Source organism: Dysidea avara, chromosome 7, assembly GCF_963678975.1.
Source record: "Dysidea avara chromosome 7, odDysAvar1.4, whole genome shotgun sequence".
NCBI lineage: Eukaryota > Metazoa > Porifera > Demospongiae > Dictyoceratida > Dysideidae > Dysidea > Dysidea avara.
Genome location: NC_089278.1, coordinates 27010041 through 27031355, shown reverse-complemented (window position 1 = coordinate 27031355; position 21315 = coordinate 27010041). Strand labels below are relative to the sequence as shown.

Below are 21315 nucleotides of genomic sequence, written 5' to 3'. Positions count from 1 at the left end.
CTCATGATTCAAACATTAAGAATGACTTAACAGAATTAGGGGAAACTGAAACAGTCACCTTAGTATATGATTAAAGACGGTACTAAATAGTTTATTAATCGATAATATTATACTAATAATAAAAAAATAAAATTACAACAGGCATCCCTATTGTCAAATTACTCACAGCTTTATATTCAATTCTTTACAATATATGTTAGTATATTATGTGACCGGATTTTATATAACCAGGCTTCCACACACACAAAATCAAACTTACGATTTTACCAGAAATGGATTGCTGGTCTAATACACTATCATATTCCACACTGTACTTCCTTCAGGACTGGCAAGTCTGGTTTCTGTAGCAGCTTTCTTCCGACCCTGTCAAAACCACGAGTGGGAGATTGGCACCATTAAATGGCCATAGATTTGTGATAATGGTGTGTAGTGAGCTGGTACTTCACAGAAAGCTTGCCAATAGTGTTCTCAGTCATTTTGGAGTGATTTGAGGGCCATGGAGGGCCTAAACGTGGCCTCTGGATTCCATTCGTCTTCTTACTTCATTTTATACCCCTATATTAAGCCCACCCACCTGAGAATTTCTAACTGTAGTTACTAGGGTGTGGATAGAGCCATTAACTCAATTTAGAACAGCTTTTTAGTTGCTCAAAATGATAAACAGTGTTTTATAATTATGTTGCTCTTGACTGTTTTACTAGAATAAATGACTGTTCTATTAGAGTATCTCGATTTCTAAACATAGAGGGTATTCCATCTAGTGTTTTTCTAGTACAAGTATATTTCTCTAGTACAGTTCTAGTTCTAGTTCAGTTGCCAGAAATATTTTAAGTTAGTATTAGTTCTAGTATTCATTGTTTAAAACAATTTAGTTAGTATTAGTTCTAGTATACCTTGTTAGAAACAATAATAGTTTGTATTAGTTCTAGTATCCTTGGCTGAAACAATTTTAGTTAGTGCTATAGTACTTGCAATGTAGTAAGTATTAGTTATAGTACTGTAGTGATGCTAAGAATATATACTTAGTCATACTTATTCATTGCTTTTACGAATAAATGATCACTAACTAGGTGTAATAGAATTATCGTCCTATACCACTTTGAGAAATTACCTAATCAAAGATTTAAGAAAACATCCTACCTAAACAATACACTTATTGTTTCCACATAAGAAGATCTCTCTTTCTAAGTTTCATCTGTTGCGTGGTTTTGTTTCTCTCTCCACCAGAAGAAATTATTCTTTCCACCAGGGCAGTGGTTGCTACAATGTCCCAAGCCACTCGAGATAGTAATGGAAAGTTGCCTTTGTTCTTAATCATGCATCTTATATGTTAATATGTACTTCAAAGTCAGGCTTTAACTTGATGTGCCAGATAGTCAGTTCACCAATCAGGCTCCTGCTAAATCTCAAATAACAGTTGCAGTAGTAGTTGCAGTACTAAAAGTTTTAGTTTAGTTCTAGTATTGGTACTATAAAGCTATTAATTTTAGCTTAGTTCTTGTTAAAAAACTTAAAAACAACACTTTTCTAGTATAGTTCCAGTTTTTTAAATAGATTGTAATGGAATTATAGTTTAGTTCCAGTTCCTAGAACTAAAAAGAAAAGGCTGTACTAAAACTACTTTTAGTTCTAGTTCTAGTATACTAGAAAAACACTAATTCTATCCCACCTAGTTCTCCTTGTGCTATGTCAATATGGGTAATAATTTACTAGACACAGATTTATTATATTATACATAGTCATAAACTGCATGAAAATGTTTGAATTATGTCTAAAGTGCCTAGCTATGTTCAATGAGCAACACTATAAAAAATTCTGAAGGGGGGGCATTGGCCCCCTTTCCCCCTCCCCCCGATCCGCCCCTGTGCACACATGCACACATGCACACACGCACATGCACACACAACACACATGCAGAGTCTTCCCTAAACAGCAGTAAAGTGGTGCAGCAACTGCTCTACTTTTCTCATAACATTTCTTTTGATGTGGTAAATCCATAAAATTAATAAAATTGTATTGATGTTGGGAACAGTTTACCAACTTTATTGTTCTACTTTATTTTGCTGGGAAAGCTCTACACATGTACATGCATACACACATGCACAAAATACACACGCATACATGTACCTATACACTTTCACAGCTTACTCACTGAGATTTGGCATTTCTATAGAAAATACAAGATAGTCTCTTTCATCAGAATCAAAAAGACGGGTCGTTTTTTCTTAGGCTGGTATTTGACCCTGTAAATATCCTTTAGGTAACAAGAAAACTTGCAGGAGATTTTTCCACTAGCACTAAAAAGTTTCATCTCATCATCATATAGTTTCAGAAGGTAGCTGTTACAAATTCCACTAGCTATCACACTGCTTATGAATGCAAGGAACTTTCACTCTGTATTGATCTATAAATAGAAGCATAATTATGAACACATATTCTAGATATGTAACAGAATATACAGCTGCTCACATACTACTCCAGATAATAGTGGTCCAACGATTTCATTATTTATTGCATCCACCCAATTGAATACTTATTGAGAAGTGTCAACTCCTATGAGGTACTGTTTATCTGAAGTTACTATTTTGATCATACCATCTTATCCAACGCTTCAACTCTCAACACCTTATCTAGTAGGATTGATTCAGTGACTTTTCCAGATTGCTCAGTACTGCCATTGTGCTTTGGTATCTCAAAGCAAACTAACTGTCTTGGGTAGAAAGTAGTTTCTCTGTGTAGTTCACAGTAATATTTTTGGATGGCCTGCATTTGGAAAAGCAATAAGACTTGACAGTGCTGAACTTACACCCACAACATACACATTGTAATAGACATACCCAAAGAAAAACATTGTGTCAGCTATATATATAATATTATAGGCTTTGAATTGGTGGATGCTATGGTGGCACCCACAAATATGTGAATGCCTTAAACTTTAGGAAGTGGTTACTGGAAGAACAGTTTTTATTTTCGAATCTAGTAGTTTCCTCAAGCATTCGACTTTAGGGAACGCAAAAAGTAGCATTAGCATTAGAGTCGGGTTCAGCTTTGGTTTCTTCTTCACCTTTAGGTTACGTTCTTGTTGCTATATATAGAGTGAGACTACTATGTGAGTAATATTTATAAGGTAGAAAAGTAGGGGTAGTGGGTAGCTAGCAGCAGTGGCACAGTGATTAGCACACTGCCTATGGTTCCAGTAGTCCAGGGTTCAAGCCCCGGCTGAGTTTTACTGTTGGTTCAATAGCGAGTCCGGCTTATTGAACCAACTTTCAGTTCAGTAACAGTAACCACTGCCTAAGTTTTACTGGTCTAAGACGATAACCTGCCTTGTAAACAACTAAATTATCATTCATGCACAGGGCAGGGGATTCAAAGGGCTCCATGGAACCCATGCTATGATCCCTACTCTAGTCAATTTTTTTGTGTACTTGTTAATATGTAGCTATAGTTCTTTTTTGAAAAAGTATGTGTAGGCTAGCTAGCGGGAACCTTCTAAAACCAGGAAGAAACCTTTTAAAAAGAATTTTTAAGATTCAGCAAATTCCACAAGCCAAGTAATTGGGAGTTTATATAATAATTATATTGATGAAACACTTTCTTGGAATTTTCACATTAATTTTGTATGCAATAAAGCAAAATTGTAATAACTTTTGAGCATTTCTGCAGCATAACTTGAGACAATGTCTAACAAGTGTAAACGATAGATGCTATATCCTTCTTTAGTGCAATCCATATTAGAGTATTCTTGTGTAGTTTGGATGAGTAATATTGATAAACTACAAAGGAAAGCAGTAAGATTTATGTGTAATGACTTTTCAATTAGTGTAATGACTTCTAAATTAGGAGCTGGCTGTACCAATTTCACTTTGTACTGATACTTCAAGTACCAAGTACTTACCTTGGAAGTACGTACCAATACCAAGTACCTAAGCTCTCATCACTTCACACATTATTATGTTAAAACTTGTTACATGAACTACACAAATAAATAACTAAATTGATATATGAATGAGTTATGTATATGGTGCACATCACACAATTCTTGATCATTGTAATCAGCACATAATGTAGTGACCAACTGTACAAGATTTACTAGAAGTACAAACCAGCTCACCTCAGCAGCTAGTCAAATAGTCTTCTATGCTCTACCACGGTGTGAAGTCTTGAACAAAATTGTTAATAACCTTGTTGAAATTGAAACAGGGAACTTAGAATAATTTACCAACCAGAGGTCACTCAAATAGATTCAAGCAACTATTTACTAGTAGAGTCAACTCATTTAAATTATTCCTTTTACCCAGATACAATTAAACTGTGGAACAAATTACCAGGTACTATAAGTAACTGTACAACATAGGCGGCGGAAAGGGGGGGGCTAGGGGGCTAAAGCCCCCCTAGGTCTGCTGAGGGGGGGCTTAGCCCCCCTCAGAATGATATCACACCGAAATTATCTTTCTTGGAGTGGGGCTGAAAACCGTGATAAAGATCAAGATACTCTAATAGGGCAGTCACTCTAATAAAGTAGTCAGTGTGTAGCGAGCTATGTAAGGATTTTTATGTAGTTTATCAGCTAGAAATGGTAGCTGGTGAGGTGGAAAGCTCTTGTGAGTTGGTTGTGACCTTTTTTTTTTTTTTGGTCTCACTTTACCAAACTATAGAAATAAGTCTGGATCAGCTCAACGGAGCCCCCCCTCATATCAACTACTTCCTCCGCCGCTGCTGTACAACATTACAAAACTTTAAAGATACAAGTACACAAAAAAAATTTGGAATTTTCAAATAGAGTAGGGACCATAGCACATCGATAAAAAGTACTGAAACAAGCTGGAGTATAGTATGTACACATTGAGCTGGATTCTCAAAAAATTTAATAACTCACGGATGCAATTACACATGATCTTGAAATTTGGCTCATTTGTAGTACTGCTTGACCTGCTAAAAAATAATTCAAAATCTTTACGTTCAAATGTCTGACAATATTTATGGCCAATCAAAATTTTCACCATACATTTCCTATGGGGAAGCCATAAAAACACAATGTCCATTACAGTCCTTTCCCGAACTTGTAATTGAGCCAAATTGTACGTGTCTATTGTTGACACCTTTGCTGTCACCACTAATCATCTGATTGGCTGAAATGTGAACTTTCTTGAGAAAATCCACTTTTAATTTTTAGCTGTTTTTCAGGATCCATTTCAACTTGCACATAGTATAGTGTGTGATATTAAATCACAGTAAAACAATAAGAAGTGTTCTAATCCTACTGTGCTCAAGATACCATAACAGAAATGCACAGTAGGGACACTTCTTATTGCTTTACTGTGATTTAATATCATGCACTACTGCTTGTTTCAATACTTTTCATCGATGTGCTATGGTCCCTATACTCTAGTTGAAAATTCCAAAATTTTTTGTGTATTTGTTTGTTAAATTTTTTTGTAATTTATTATTATGACTGGTGAACCCACGCACCCTGTGAAAGAAACGGTGCCACGCACCCCAGCTTTATCAATTATCATCTGAAAAGTGAACAACCCGTTACACAGCATTACAAATCAAGAACTGTTTGAAAACACCTCTGCAATCAAATAGCCACTATGAAAAATATGGACAATTTCCATTACGAAAGGAAGCCATCATGTGCTACCACCAAATCAACACTTTTCGCTGTCAGCAAAGATGAATGGAACAAAAAGGAGGACACTGGTAAGTCCATGAAGAATGCATTGTATGTACTGCGGTATGCCAAAAGGCACCTCTCAGGCTGGGCAACGTCGAATAGTGAAAAAATCAAGCCCACAGCCTTAGCTGTTATCAAGTTATGTTTGTCTGAATCATCAGTCAGTGACAGTCAGTCAGTCAGTTACTTACTTACTCAGTCAGTCACTAAAAAATTCTATTAAATAATTTCAAAAAGAAAATTCGTAGCAATTTGTTGAAAGCATTCCTGCATCTCGGGTCGATCTCAAGGCTTGTTTGGGCTTAGTTTTGCCCAACCAATACTGTTTCATCGTTGTCTGGGAATGTGAAGCTGGTTTTTGGGTGATGTTTTTCATGGGCCACACCTACTCCTTTGTGGTCCCTACTATACAGTACTATCGTACTGTATGATGATATTAACAGTTACTCAGTACACCCCAATAATTATTTAGTGCACTGTGAGTCCGTGACACATCACAAACTTTCTGCCATGTACATTCACACTTGTTTGCCAAGTTCTGTACATTAGGCCACTCCAAGTAGATTCATTGTTTCCCATTTCACTGACCTCAAAAATGTGTGCAGGTGGGGGTTCATTATTTAATATTCATTACAGCTATAATTATAGTAATAGTAATTTTCAAAAAGATCCACACAAACATTACATTATCAAGACTCACGGTAGTGAGGCGCGTGGCCAAGAAATTACAAAGCACTTAGTGGGTGAATCACTATGACTAGATTGCCTGTAAGAACAGATAGGTGAGCATTAAATGCAATACACTTAAATTTATCACTTTTTACACAAAATAAACATTTGGGGATTTTATTCATTTAAACAGTTGACATTGTTACACAGAGATCTGAATAGACAGGCATATCAGGAAGTTTGCAGACATTTGCTACACTTTTGTTCATGGCAAAAACGCCAGCTGGAACAGCATGTCCAATACATTTCAATATAAAAATTAAATTAATTATCGTGTACCACCTACCTCAAGTCTGTTTAGTAACTTTCTGAATTTGATACATGTAGAGCAACTCTCTGCGAGTACAATGATGCCTCCAATTCACGGAAATTTTGGCTTGTCAAAATGGCCTAAACTGACCAGGTGTAGCGAATTCCCCCATACATTTTGTATTGAGTGTTTTGGGGTCATGCAATAAAAGGCGAAATAACCCATGACACGTGATAGATACCTCAGATTCCGAACCAGATTTGGAAATAGCAGTGAATAGTGATTAAGATGAACTATAGCAGAAGGAAATCAGGAAATTTAAGCTCGTCATTTTAAGGTTGAAAATCACTTACTTTTTCTATGGCGAATTGAATGCCAGATATTTGGAAAGGAACGCTCCGATCTATTTTGATGTCTTGACAGCCATTATTAACCTTCACTACATTATTGTTACAATTGAACAAAAGCACTGCGAATTAGTTCTGCAGGTTAGTTTGTGAAAATGACAGTGTTCTGTGATTAAACAAAATAATGTCCATCCCATGCAGCAAACTTCTTCATGTTTCACTGTACATAAATTCAGTAATTTAGACCAGAACATGTGAATGGGTATACCTTTTCATACAAACATTGATATCTGACACAGATTCACTTATACTGACTTTTCATCTGCAGCCAAAGTTCCAAGAATTCTGATGATGATGTAAGTGGCAAATGATAAGATAGTCATGGTTTTTTGGTAAGGGATTTACTAAGTTCACTCGATTCCATGCCACCAGGGTATCACTCTTTTCACCCTATTTCATAACCCTACAGAACTTAGCTAGACAAAAAACCGACGGTGAACCAAAAAGGCGAAAAAAAAAGTGCAATATTGACTTCAGGGGATCGAACCCAGGATCCCAGTGTGATGGTCCAGTGTGCTACCGATTATGCTACCGCTGCTAGCTCCCTTGATTCCCTTCTTTTGTATTTTATAAATGTGATGTGACATACCGGGGCATCCAATCGAGTGAACTTAGCGAATCCCCCTACTAAACAGTAGAAATGATTGTTCTAGTAGAGCACTTTGTCGCCTAAGGTATGCATTTTATTAGTATTGAACAGGACTGGAGTCTGTATATAAATGAGTAAGCTTCATCATTTTTTCAATGCTCTCAGAGCCCAATGAATAATAGAGGGACCATATATATTGTAGGTTTTTTGCACAATCCACTTGGTATTGCTGAGGCACCTGTGCAGTTTACCAGAGTAAAAAAGTTGTGATCTTCTGGATATACACACCTTATTGTCATGTATGTGTATACAACCAGCCTAAATCTTATCATAGTGCTCAAGGTTTCATCACCAGCACTTGTATTGGGATACATTTATGACATTATAAATGGAAACCATTATTACTTTAGGGAAGCCATGAGTGACATATTTTTTTACATAACTGCAATCACTTAGTCTCATAACAAGCATATGCATGCATATGACAGGCAATTACACGCATAAATCCTCCTATCAAAACTCCACCCTGTAACTCTATTACTTACAGCACATGAGATGAAGTATAGGCCAACAGCTGCCAACCTACCTATTTTGTTATAGCCTACAAACTTGATGCCCCTCATGGCACTTTTATTGCCATGCCACATGCATAATATTATCCACCTCAAAAACACCTTCGCTGTAAAAAAAGGCGCGTCCAAGAAACTACAAGTACCTGTAATCCAATGTAATTACAAACAACTCAGTTATAGGGAAAGACTTCATAAAAGTAAAAATAACTGGTAACTTAAAGAGCTGATATCTGGAGCGGCCAAGAATCAATCTTACTCATACTAATTTTTTTTAATCCATGAAAGAACACCTTGCATTGGCTGTAAAAAAGTGCACCCATGAAAGTAACTGGCAATTGAAATAGCTGATATCTGAAGCGGCCAAGAATGAATGCTGATATACAACTAATTGGAACTAACAAAAAGTTTAACATCGAACCTTTTATCTTTCAGCTGTGTTCTACATTCACTCTTGCTGCATCATAAATTGATTTCTTTTAACTCTAATTGACTGTTAATTTGGCAGCCTTTTTTTTGCTCTATACACTGAATATTAAAAAAGGCGGCCAAATTACCAGCCAATTAGAATTAAAAGAAATCAATTTATGATGCAGCAAGAGTGAATGTAGAACACAGCTGAAAGATAAAGATTCGATGTTAAACTTTTTGTTAATACCAATTAGTTGTATATCAGCATTCATTCTTGTAATTGGCCGCTTCAGATATCAGCTATTTCAATTGCCAGTTACTTTCACGGGTGCACTTTTTTACAGCCAATGCAAGGTGTTCTTTCATGGATTAAAAAAATTTAGTATGAGTAAGATTGATTCTTGGCCGCTCCAGATATCAGCTCTTTAAGTTACCAGTTATTTTTACTTTATGAAGTCTTTCCCTACAACTGAGCTGTTTTTAATTACATTGGATTACAGGTACTTGTAGTTTCTTGGACATGCCTTTTTTACAGCGAAGGTGTTTTTGAGGTGGATATCACTCATTTTTGTTATATAGTGATAGTCCCACTGGGGGAACAACAAAATTGTTAAAAATTTAATGGTAACATTTAGATGACTGATATTGGGAATTAGCAATAATATTATTATCTTGGAGAGTCAAACATGTGCACCTGTCATCTTGTTTGACAAAGGCATGCACATTACAGACTGTTCACACTGTAAATTTGGAAGTATGAATTTACAGTGTAGAATAGACAGACTGTTCTATAGATTTATGTTTACTGTGGCGTTCATTTACTATTTACAACATCTCACATCTGTGGTAAATGCTTTAGATTATGCACATAATTAGCAAGTGCCTAATTAGTTCACAGTTACTACACAGCTAGCTATTGACTGTTCTATTAGAGTATTTTATCTTTTTTAATAATATTATTTACAAAATATATCTGTGGAATACTTCAGGCATCTTACGCTCAAACTTAGCTAAATGTTAACTGGGTGCGTAATAAATTACTACACAGCTAGCTATGCATAATTTTGACTGAATTCATAATACAGACAATTTATTGCACAAGCATTGATTGATGGTAATACGACGCAATGTTTACCAGCAGCTATAGTGATCTTACTTAGTTCACTGCAGCTATATACATGTAAGTCTCACATTACATTTCAAGTGTTTTTGTGTTGTGGCACTGTAGGGAAACACTATGCATCTCCTCATCTCAATAACTGCATCATCATCATATTTATAGATTATAGATCAACTGATTGACAAGGTGTACTGATTTTCTAGTCATATAAAATCAATAAAGAGGGATCAGTAAAGAGGATGGAGGGAAACCGACAAGATATCAGATAATTGAACAAGAATTATAGGAGGAACAGTCACAATGCACTTAAATAAAACATATTCAAAACTCTTTGCTGATACAATAACCATGAACTCTGCTCTGACAATTATCTTATCATTGTGTTGAACATGATTCTTAGTGTGGAGCTAGAGCCTTACATTTCCCAGGCCTCATAGTACATGGAATAGCAATTTATACCAGCAGATGAAAGAATATCTTGTATACGCAACCTGAAAGCTAAACCCTAGTGGGATAGCATTTAATAATAATAAATAAATACATATAGTCATTATTATCAAGAGTCCATGCAAGCATATAACAAGAGTTCATTTTAATATGGGACTCTAACTATCTTTTGGACAATATATATAGGGCATCAGAAGATACAACCAGTGCATTGAGATCTAAGCCTTTTTGACTGGAATTAAACAAACTTTCAAACTTGATGAAACGAATTTGGTCACTGAAGGACTAGCTAAAAGTTGCAGTATACTTAGCTAAAATTTTCTGAGGGAATATGTCCCAGAGGGCCAGACTATATAGACCAGTTGACTTAGCCTTAGCTACCACTTTCACCTTACTCTGGTGCCCCTGATGTATCAGCAACATAATAATAGCTATAGAAAAAGCTGGTTAATGCCATAGGCATAGCTAGGGGTGGGCATTTGCCCTACCATCATGCGTTCTATGCGACCATATGCATCATCACACAAAAAATCCTATAGCTAGGCTATAGTACATACGTACCGCAGGGCTGAGCCATGACTAAGGACAAGTACCACACAAGACTGACAATTATCACGTGATCTATTTAGGGGAAGTCCGTTGGAATGTCCCTGCAACACCCGAAGTGGACACACGTGATACGCGGTTTTGATTAAAATTGAACAAAATTAATGTTGTTTAAAATGGCAGTCCAAGAAGGAGAGAGTGAGACTGAGTAATCAACATTAAGTCTTGTTGTAACTGGATTTCGTTTCATGGTGAAGTGTACTTTAATGCAGAGGCCGTACACCGTTGTTGAAGTATGAAAGAACCCGTGAAAGACAAATAAGAGTCTGGAGTGGAGGTTAACGAAACTGATTAGATTAGATTAGATTGGATTATCGATTTTGTCAAAAGACAAGTGTCACACAAAAGGCAAAGCCTGCAAACGTGCTCCCCTTACAAAGACATATTAGATCGAGGATTAGATCAACATCGACACACACCGATTAACCGCATTTGCAGTATTTTAGAGTCCCGCCAGGCGAAAACTCCTAGTAGCTCCACTAGCTCGTATTAATCTCATGGCGAGATTGTAGTGACAAGGTGTACGGGACCAATTACCAAAAAAAGGGATTCGCTAAAAAAGGATTCGCTAAGTTCACTCGATTGGATGCCCCAGTATGTCACATCACATTTATAAAATACAAAAGAAGGAAATCAAGGGAGCTAGCAGCGGTAGCATAATCGGTAGCACACTGGACCATCACACTGGGATCCTGGGTTCGATCCCCTGAAGTCAATATTGCACTTTTTTTCGCCTTTTTGGTTCACCGTCGGTTTTTTTGTCTAGCTAAGTTCTGTAGGGTTATGAAATGGGGTGAAAAGAGTGATACCCTGGTGGCATGGAATCGAGTGAACTTAGTAAATCCCGTTTAGTAGGGACCCGCCGATTATGCTCATTATTTTACCTATTATGCTATGCTGCACTGCTCAAAAATTTACCTATTATGCTTAAATTAATGCTCACTTTTTACCTATTATGCTCAAATTATGCTCAATATTTTTACCTCAGTTCCCAATAATTTTGCACCTTATGGGAAAACAGTAAGTGGTTGAAGCACAGACTGTAAATCCTTGCTTGTCAAAATGCATGTCACAGAAAAGATCGATATACTCTAATAGAACAGTCAGCTACCTGATAATTTTATTAGAGTTACTGACTGTTCTATTAGAGTATATCGATCTTTTTGTGGGATATGTACTTTGATAAGCAAGAATTTATAGTATTGCACAAGTTTTCTGCCTATTATGCTAGCATTATGCTCAATGCTTCCAGGCACCTATTATGCTCATTATTATGCCAGCATAATCGGCGGGTCCCTACTGTTTAGGCACATGACCCATTCTAATGTTTGACATTCACATATAACTATTAAAAAAATGGCCAGCTAGATAGTAAACAGTATAATGGTACGTATAGCGTAGTACATATAATGCTTTGTACAACTGTTTTACTTTTTACTCAATGGCCTATCTATATATACAGCTGACAATGGCATGAGTGATATGAGGTAACTTGTATAAACCCTGAATGTCTTATATATGTAGGCATGTCATGATGTATGGAAAAGCATAGTAAATTTATTATCTTCGATGTCATGACTTCCAGTAATGCATGTATGCTTATGTAGATGATTATTATACAGTGCACGTTTTTTTGTGATTAGAATGCAAAGTACATAATATGGATATTTACTAAAAACCAAATAGTTCTGTCACATTGCTGCTATTTTGTGATTAAAAGTTTATACATATTATACATTTATCAATGTTGCTCCTTAATAAATCAAGTTAATCTTCCTCTACACCAGTGCATATAGTCACTGCATAGGCAGTCTCTGGAGGAAGTTAGCATCCAGTCAAATTATGGTTCCAGCTGCAGGGATTCTGGGAAGCCTATTGAATCAGAAAGTGTAGTCTATACCATGCAGGAACAGTGCATAACAGACTATTTTTGGGATTTGTGTGTTTCATTTATACCAAAATAGATCAACTTAGAGGGCCACAGACAGGCAATTCACTTGTGGTGAGCTGTCTTTCCACCCTAGCATTATGTCATATAGAAGTCTATATCTGTGTTGATATTCCAGCAAGTATTCAGTAACATCACTGGCCATCTTTGACCATACACTGAATGAATCCTGTGAAGGTAACAGTTTACTGACCTATGAACTATGTACTGTCAGCTGTACATAATTAGTTAAACAATCTGAGTTGAAGCTATCTGTAGCTTCCTCTAATAATTGTTCCCAGTGAGACTATAATTAATCTAATCGGTGCCATTCCATGCAAGTTTCCATGTCCATAATTCTCAATGTTTTTTTTTCCATTGTAAGATGTCACAGGATTACAGAAAGAATTACGTGGCACAGGGGGTATAGCAAGTATAAAATCCTGTATTGTATATCAACACAGATAGACTTCTATTGCAATGTTAAGACCAGTACATGCTATATATCTGGTCAGAAAATATTCTAAAGTCTGTAATGTAACTGTGATGATATCAATGTTTCTGGCAGCTCAATGTCTTAGCGGCCTGTGTATTCCTCAATAATTATTGTCATCTGTCAGGCCAGGAGCTATTAAGCACCAAATACAGCTTCAGCACTTAAGCTCTAGTCATTAATGAAAATGGTTTTCCAAATCCATGAGTGGTATGGAAAATGGATACTCAGTGTTTAACAGCATGCAATATATAGATTAAGATAATGAAAATGGTGTAACATAATATAGAAGTCAAATACTATACATAGCTAATGGTATGGACCCTACATGCAGCTGAATGGTTATTGCTGGTGGAGATGGGTGGAGGGTGAATCCAAAGTATGCACATACGTACATAATAATATTTAGATAGTTTATTGGACCAAATAGTGTTGTTGCTGTTATTTTACAAATTATCCACCATCATGTGCTTTGGACATTTACACTGTATACTGTAACTGTCCAAATATTTAGTAACAATGAACAGAATAAAATCAGACAATTACATGCGTACTATGGAATAAATAGGATCACTGTTAATATCTGTACAATAGAAATTGTCAATGTCTTTATAAGTGTCATTTGAGAAAGTATCATCACCAGTGATAGACTCATAATAAGCCTCATCATCAATACACTCATAATGTGGTAGATCATCTTTAATAGACTCATAGTCAGTAGCAACATTAGGAAGAACTATGTAAACAAAATAAAATAATAATTAGATACATACAAATACGTATCATGAAATGCAGAAGCATTTTTGTTGGATAAGAGGGGTGCAGTGGCAAAAAAACAACTATTTTTTTACAACTACGTAGCCCAAACCTGAGACTGGGGGGGTTGTAGTAGTATATATAAACATAAGATTTTAAGGCAATTATTTCATATCAATAGTTAACTGTGAAAATGACCATAACTATTAGTTGCAATTTTAGTGGACCACAAGTGGAAAATTTTTGAAAATGACAATAAGCTAGGGGCATCTATGGCGGGGTATAAAATGTGGCAACTGGTTAATACAATTATAGTACAGTGTAGTTCAGTGTAAGAAGTACACTCAGCACGAGGAGTGTGCTTTATCTAGGGGGTCTGGGAGCATGTCCACATGGGAGAATTTTGCTTTCTGAGATCGAATTTGGCAATAATACTTATTGAATAAATATTGTGACCTACTTTGAACTATACTGTAAGTGAAATCATTATTTTCTAGCAGTAATAACTATAGCTTGCATATACGTAAAGGGCATAGCATAAATGTAGCAGTATGGTTTAAGTTCAAAGTTAAAGTTCAAGCAGTCTATATAGGAGTTGGTCTTTGCTCTTTATGGTTCGCAGAATTTTAATGATGGATGTCCTATTAGAATAATTATTTCGATGTTTAGCAGCTTTTTAGCAGTTATACTCTATTGATCCCCTCTATATAGAAGAAATTATCTCACTCTTTCCATGTTTTCATTGCCCATGTATGCTTTAGATGCAGCTGCAACCATACTATAGCTTCTACTATCTTCCTAGCTAGCACATAGTAAAATTTTAGAGGGGAAGGGGTGCCCCCATGCATCCCCTAAATACATTCTTGTAGAGATTACAAGGCACAATGTAGGAGCTAGAGTTCAGCTACAAACAAGTATATAACTGAGTCTCTACAGGGTGACTTGTACCAATGCTGAGCGTTATAATAGGGTGACTGTACTCAGATTAGAGTATTTCAATTGCGCACTTGCTACAGGTAGTTGGCTTTGCAGGTTTTAAATCTACACTGTAAATTAATGGTACTGTATGCTACCTGCGAGAGAATCTAGTTGTGAGAAGACATTTAGCATTATTTCATTTATTTGCATTATTGAGTGCTGTTGATATAGGTGCTAAATAATTAAGGTAAAACCTTAAGTATACATGGATGCCTTCTAAGTTACACAGTGATTTTGCCTGAAAGTGTCCTAGTTAGACACAGGGGTTAGGACATGATGGGGTAAGAGATGATGTCACAACACATAGAGTTTTGCATAATTTAATTAAATTCCAATGATAATTACATGATGAAAAACTAAAGTACCAGCTACTTGCATTATTGTAGATTTCAAAGTTAATTTCACCCCTACCCCTACCCCACCCCCACCCCTCCTCCATTTCTCTGCCCCTGGAGTAACATGTATGAAGATGCCCGAAGTAATCATGTACAAAGCTGTATAATTATGCATTTTAACATGACCAAATTAGCATGCACAGAAGCTCACATGGGTCAAGTTGACCAATAAGGATTCAGACTGATGTTGTTAGAAATCTGAAGGATATTGTTTTAAGTTACCTCCAGCATTTTCCTTTAATTGCAAGCAGCCATCTGGAGGTTTACCTCCAGCATACCTCCAGATGGCATGTACTGTAATATTTTATTTACACTTTATATATAATATGTTTTAATTTCATGTTCAATATTGTCTATATATAGCATTAGGGGGAAACTGATGGGAAAATATGAAGCAGGCAACAAGATCAAGATAATTGGCACTCATACATGTACTACTAAGAAATACAATTACAACACATTGAAAAGGAAGTTGTATACCATGTATAAGGAAAAGTTGAGTAAATATTGTAGTTTTACATGTAAGGTTGTAACTCGTGGACTAGCTACACATAGAGTTTAACCACCTCACATACACACATGCTTATACACATGTACATGCACGCAGGTTTCTTTTGGTTGAATCATGTATATACTATTTAATATATCAAGAGTTAGTAAAGTAATAATAGTGGACTAGTCGGGCACTGGAGGGTTTACACAGAAGGCAAAGTGCCTATAGCACTAGCCCAGAGAACCTAAACGAAAATCATTGAATTTAGTAAATGGAACAAGTGCTGAAAAAATCCACCCCCGGCGTGACTTTGGTCTGCAGATTGGACAAGTGCCACACTCAGTGGTCAAACCAGGGAGACCACCTGAGTTGAGCTCCCCTAGCTGAGATAAATACATGCTATCTTCTGGAAACTCTATGCTACATACCATTCTTAACTTTGTCTTCTGTCTGTATAATATTATATATACTGACTTCAGAGGTTTGAACAATATACATCATCAGGCTACTTCTATGATAAGCAATGCAGAACAGTAGCACAATTTCTGTGTTATTGTGAAACCTATAACATACATGCATACGTACAGTAGCCTTTTGAATTTTAAGGTTGTCTCTAATTTATCATGCACAACTTCATAGATCATCAGTGCTATAATTATGAAGATTTATACTGGTGTTTACACTTCAACAATTCAATGCATACATACTCTATGGAAAAGTGCAAGCAGTCATTTTGCTTCATTATGCACACTTATTAAGGAAAACATCAGAAGTTGGACCACAATCATCAGTATAACCTCTGTACCACATAATTCTTTCAGTAATCCTGATTTAATGTGACATCTCACAATGAAAAAACAACATTGAGAAGTACAGACATGAAAGTTTGCACAGAATTATAGTCTCACTAGGAACAATTATTATTAGAGGAAGCTACCTAAGCTTTTACATAGTTTCAATACAGATCAATTATGTACAGCTGACAGTACATAGTTCACAGTTCAGTAAACTGCTACCTACACAGGATTCAGTCAGCGCAAGATGGCCAAAGATAACCAGTGCTTTGCAATATTATATATGACCAGTATTATACATGCTATATCTGGTTTGAAAATTTTCTAAAGTTCGTTTATAACCGTGATGGTCTGCCAGCTCAATGTATTAGAGACCTGTTTATTCCTAACATGCAGCATTGCAATAATTATAATATTGAATGAGATAACAAAAATGGTGAGACACAATATTCTGAGTGAACTCAAATGCTACGGAGCCAACTCCTGCATGCAGCTGAATAGTTATTGTGGAGATGGGTGGAGGGTGACTGCAAAGCATAATTATACATACATAGTAATGATTATTATTTATTGGACATCTATTATTGCTGTTATTTTATAATTAAATATTTAGAATATATGCACAGTGATCGAGCTAGTATTTTGGACATTTACAACTGTATAACAATGAACAGAATAAAAACAAATTTAGACAATTACATGCGTACTATGGAATAAATAGGGTTGCTGTTAATATCTGTACAATAAAAACTGTCTATGTCTTCATAAGTGTCATTTGAGAAAGTATCATCACCAGTGATACACTCATAATAAGCCTCATCATCAATACACTCATAATGTGGTAGAGCATCTTTAATAGACTCATAGTCAGTAGCAACATCAGGAAGAACTATGTGAACCAAGAAAATAGTAATGACAGTTTTAGATACATATAAAATCATGAAATACAGAAGAGAGGAGTAGTGTATAATAATATCTAGTTATTCTTACTTGTAATGTATTGATCAGACAAACTGCTGATTACATAAGTGTGATTGCTTGATGACGAACCTACAGAAAACAGTAGATAACAGCATAAAAATTGTACTGTAAAAATATACCAGTTGGAAGAAGCTAAGCATCTGCGCAACTTCGGTTTTGTAGTGCTAAAAGTTTTTCCATATGTAACATAATTTTGAGGTTTCAAAATTTCTAAACATTGCCTCATGATAGGTAACTATGCAGATTTATGTTCAACCAAACTATTTTAGCGCCATACAGTACTTACCAAAACGACATCTACTTGGCAATCTATTTGATTGATTTATTTGTGGCAACTCTTGATGTAACTGGTCGGGTACTGATTCAGCTTTACATTGCAAGAGAAGATTAGACATTTGAAAACTATTGTTTTGTTTCTTGACTAAATGTGATGCAGAGTCATCTACTGTGTATTGTCTTTGTGTAAGTGAATTGCAGGAACATTCAGTAAAGGAGACATCTTGCAGTGACGAACTCCTGCAGTGACTTGTGCAATGTTGCTGAGAGTCATGAAATATTTTGCAAGGAGGTAGCACAGGTGCTTGATTGTGGATTAAAATAGGTTCATGTGACTTAGATTGTCTTCTAACTCCACGTAAACCAGAAGAGATGATGCCTTCATTTTCACTGACTTCAGGAGAAAACTGATAATCTGCAGGATTTTTCTGAATTAGTTTCTGTTGGTATGACATCTGACTGGTCAAGATGTGATCAGCTTTACTGTTCAATTGACTATACAGTGAACAGTGTTTTACTGATAGGTCACTTTCCTCATTAACAGGATACACATCTACTGGAGATCTTTGATCGGGGAACACTACATCCACTGACTTAGCTCTTGACATTGATCCTCCTGAAATAAATATTTTATCAGTATTTAATTCTATTTGTGACTATTTTACTGTTAGCTGCATACATAAATTGCTTACTGATCATAACTGACCTTTCTTAAATGTTGCTTTACTGCTGTTTTGTGTCACCAGTCTCTTTCTGTGATAAACAACTCTGACTAGGTCTATTCTGCTCTTTGCACATATAATCAGTACATCTTTTTCTTGATAACTATGAATGAAAATTATACTTGGATAGGCTAGTCATTGTCAGGGCAACTAGTAAATACATATATCCTATGTGGCTATATATGCATGCAAAATATTTCGGCATTTAATTGTGTTTAAAAATATAGAATGTATAATTGATCTAAAAACTGCTTTAAGTGCTTACCATGTCTCAGCATTCTTAATTGAAAAGGTGAGTGAAGTCTTTTTATCTGCTTTGTACTGTTTTGTTGTTGCAGGTTGATACTTGATGTTGTGAATATCCTGTATCTTGTATGAGACATTCATTGCAATTTTCCATTAGCAGTGAAGAGTTTTATTTCATCATCATACACTCTCAGAACATAGTTGTTGCATCGTGTTCCTCTCCTCTTGTAATCACAGACTGCAACTCTGTACTCATCTGTACATAAAACATAGCCATGCATTTTACATATTATATAACAAAGCCGTGCTATAGCTAACATTAACCCCTAGCCAATAATTACTATTATACTATTACAGCTAATATGGCTTCAGTGATGATGAGCTCAAGGAACTTATCTCAGACTATGTTGTTACAACAACCATTTGTGGGGATTACTATATAGACACAATTAGCTACATATAGCTACAATGATGCATATAAGGCCAACTTGTCAATAAGGTCATTGTCAAGTGTACATTTGCATATCTATAGTCACAGTACAGAGTAACATTTGCAGTCACTTACACACTATTCCAGGCACTGGAGGTCCAAAGAACTCATCGTTGATTGCATTCACCCATGAAGAAGCATCACTCAAAGTGTTTACTGCAATCAGGTGTTGCTGTTTGGCGGTCACAATTTTGAACATGTATTTTCCTTTAATTGCACTAGTAGATGTCATGGAAACTTTGAACGCCTTATCTAGAGGAATGAGCTCTGACACTTCACCAGGATGAGGACTGTCTGTTAAGTCTTCTGACAGTTTATACAGTACCAACTGCCTTGGGTAGAATATGCTCTCTCGATGCAGCTCACACCAATACTTGTGATACACCTATATAGTAAAAACACACAGTGAATGTACTGTGTTTACAATTAAGGTAGTTCATGAAACCTATGCCATGGTCACATGTCATGCAACGGTGTGCAGGGTATACCGGCCGGGCATGCCACGGCGTGCCGGCATCATCAGTAGCTATACAGTAGCTAGCTAGAATAATGATGAACAGTGGTGCTTCTTAACCTAAGTATACCGTATTAGCTAATGTATACGTGCGTACTTGACGGAACAGTGTCTTCTTCGGTAAATACACGAGGCCAAATCTAGCCGCTAATTGATTAGGTTGCCGTGTCACTGCGAGCTGCGATGTCCCTGCTAGTGGCATCATACACTGCTGATGACTAAAGCTCTTGCTAAAGCTTCCCGTGGTATAGGAATAGTGGATCGAGATTTGCTAGCTACTATTTGGCAGACAAGACACGAAATGAGTAGTCTACTTTCTTCGTGTGTGAACTTTTATATGGTTTTTGCAGTTGTTTTTGCGGAAACTTAACAGGATATGCGGACACAATGACGTAACTTACATGACCACAAAGGGATTTACATTAAGTTGACACAATTTACAATACGGTAACTAGCTATAGCATGGTTTACACTATTATGCAGCTAATCCCAAAACTGCTGCTTATCCTAAAAGCATAGATTATAGGCCCATTATAATCTAGTATGCTAAAAGCATGTTGTTCATGCACAAATCCCAACCGCACCCTAAACCAGGGAGAGTATTTATTTATTTATTTATTATTGCTGGGCAGGCAGCTCTGCTGTAACATATATGTTCCCAGCTCTCAACTATACATATACACACACCAGGCTGTAGCTGTTTGTTAACCCTTGTAGCTGTTTGTTAACCCTGAGGAGCTAGCTAATAGTATGAGCCCCTACATGTGCATATATGCATGTAATAACTATATCTATAGCTAAATACAACTATATAGAGTGCAACTCTATGTTGTCCAAAAATGAATACCAATGTACAGTAGCTCACGCAGTATGGAGAAAGACAACTCCATACCAGAGTATGGTAAGAGATACAACGCATTGTTACTGAGTTGAGCCTATGTAGTTATGAGCAATTTCAAACATTGCAACACAATATTATTGTTTTACTCTTTCATAATAGTACCACTTCCTGGTAAACATTTTGTGGTATTCATAGCCACACAGATACAAGGAGGAAAACATTCTACCCATTGGTAGGTTGGATTGTGAGAAAATCATGCATATAAGGCTTTGTTGATTGCTATTTTGTAACCCACACCAATTTCATGAAGCAGTAGCTTGGCCTATGTATAATGTACTATATAGATTTGAAACTTTTGTGGTTTTTTAGGCTTATGAATTTGGATAAGGCAGAAAAGACATTCCATCATATAATGTAGCTAGCTAGAATGTCATCACGGTGATGTAAAACAAGGCAAAACATGTTTCTTTAAAACTGTAAAGTGCATGGTCTCGCTCAGTATAGTGAAATGACATGTGCATGATGCAAGCAATACATCGTGCACACCTTAGATCATACATGAGCTCATAGCAGCTATATAATGCATATTCTTTCCTCACTG

At 36.2% G+C, this 21315-nt stretch overlaps 1 protein-coding gene and 1 long non-coding RNA gene across 3 annotated transcripts; both read right to left on the bottom strand.

Moving 5' to 3' along the window:
- Positions 1–2475: 2475 nt before the first annotated feature.
- Positions 2476–7282, bottom strand: LOC136261495 (uncharacterized). Its single transcript, XR_010703930.1, has 3 exons — positions 6696–7282; positions 6381–6446; positions 2476–2763 (listed from the first exon to the last, which is right to left on the bottom strand). It is a non-coding gene; the product is annotated as an uncharacterized lncRNA (long non-coding RNA).
- A 9944-nt stretch (positions 7283–17226) lies between these two features.
- LOC136260907 (uncharacterized) lies at positions 17227–20184 on the bottom strand. Of its 2 annotated transcripts, none has more exons than XM_066054821.1 (7): positions 19971–20184; positions 19435–19744; positions 18889–19125; positions 18608–18726; positions 17912–18517; positions 17635–17694; positions 17227–17533 (listed from the first exon to the last, which is right to left on the bottom strand). In XM_066054821.1, exons 3-7 carry the CDS (start codon positions 19008–19010, stop codon positions 17340–17342), a joined length of 1101 nt encoding a protein of 366 aa, XP_065910893.1. In that variant the 5' UTR covers positions 19011–19125; positions 19435–19744; positions 19971–20184; the 3' UTR covers positions 17227–17339. The 2 variants fall into 2 exon arrangements, with proteins under 2 accessions (XP_065910893.1, XP_065910894.1); XM_066054822.1 differs by lacking the exon at positions 19971–20184 and adding an exon at positions 19805–19921.
- Positions 20185–21315: the final 1131 nt, after the last annotated feature.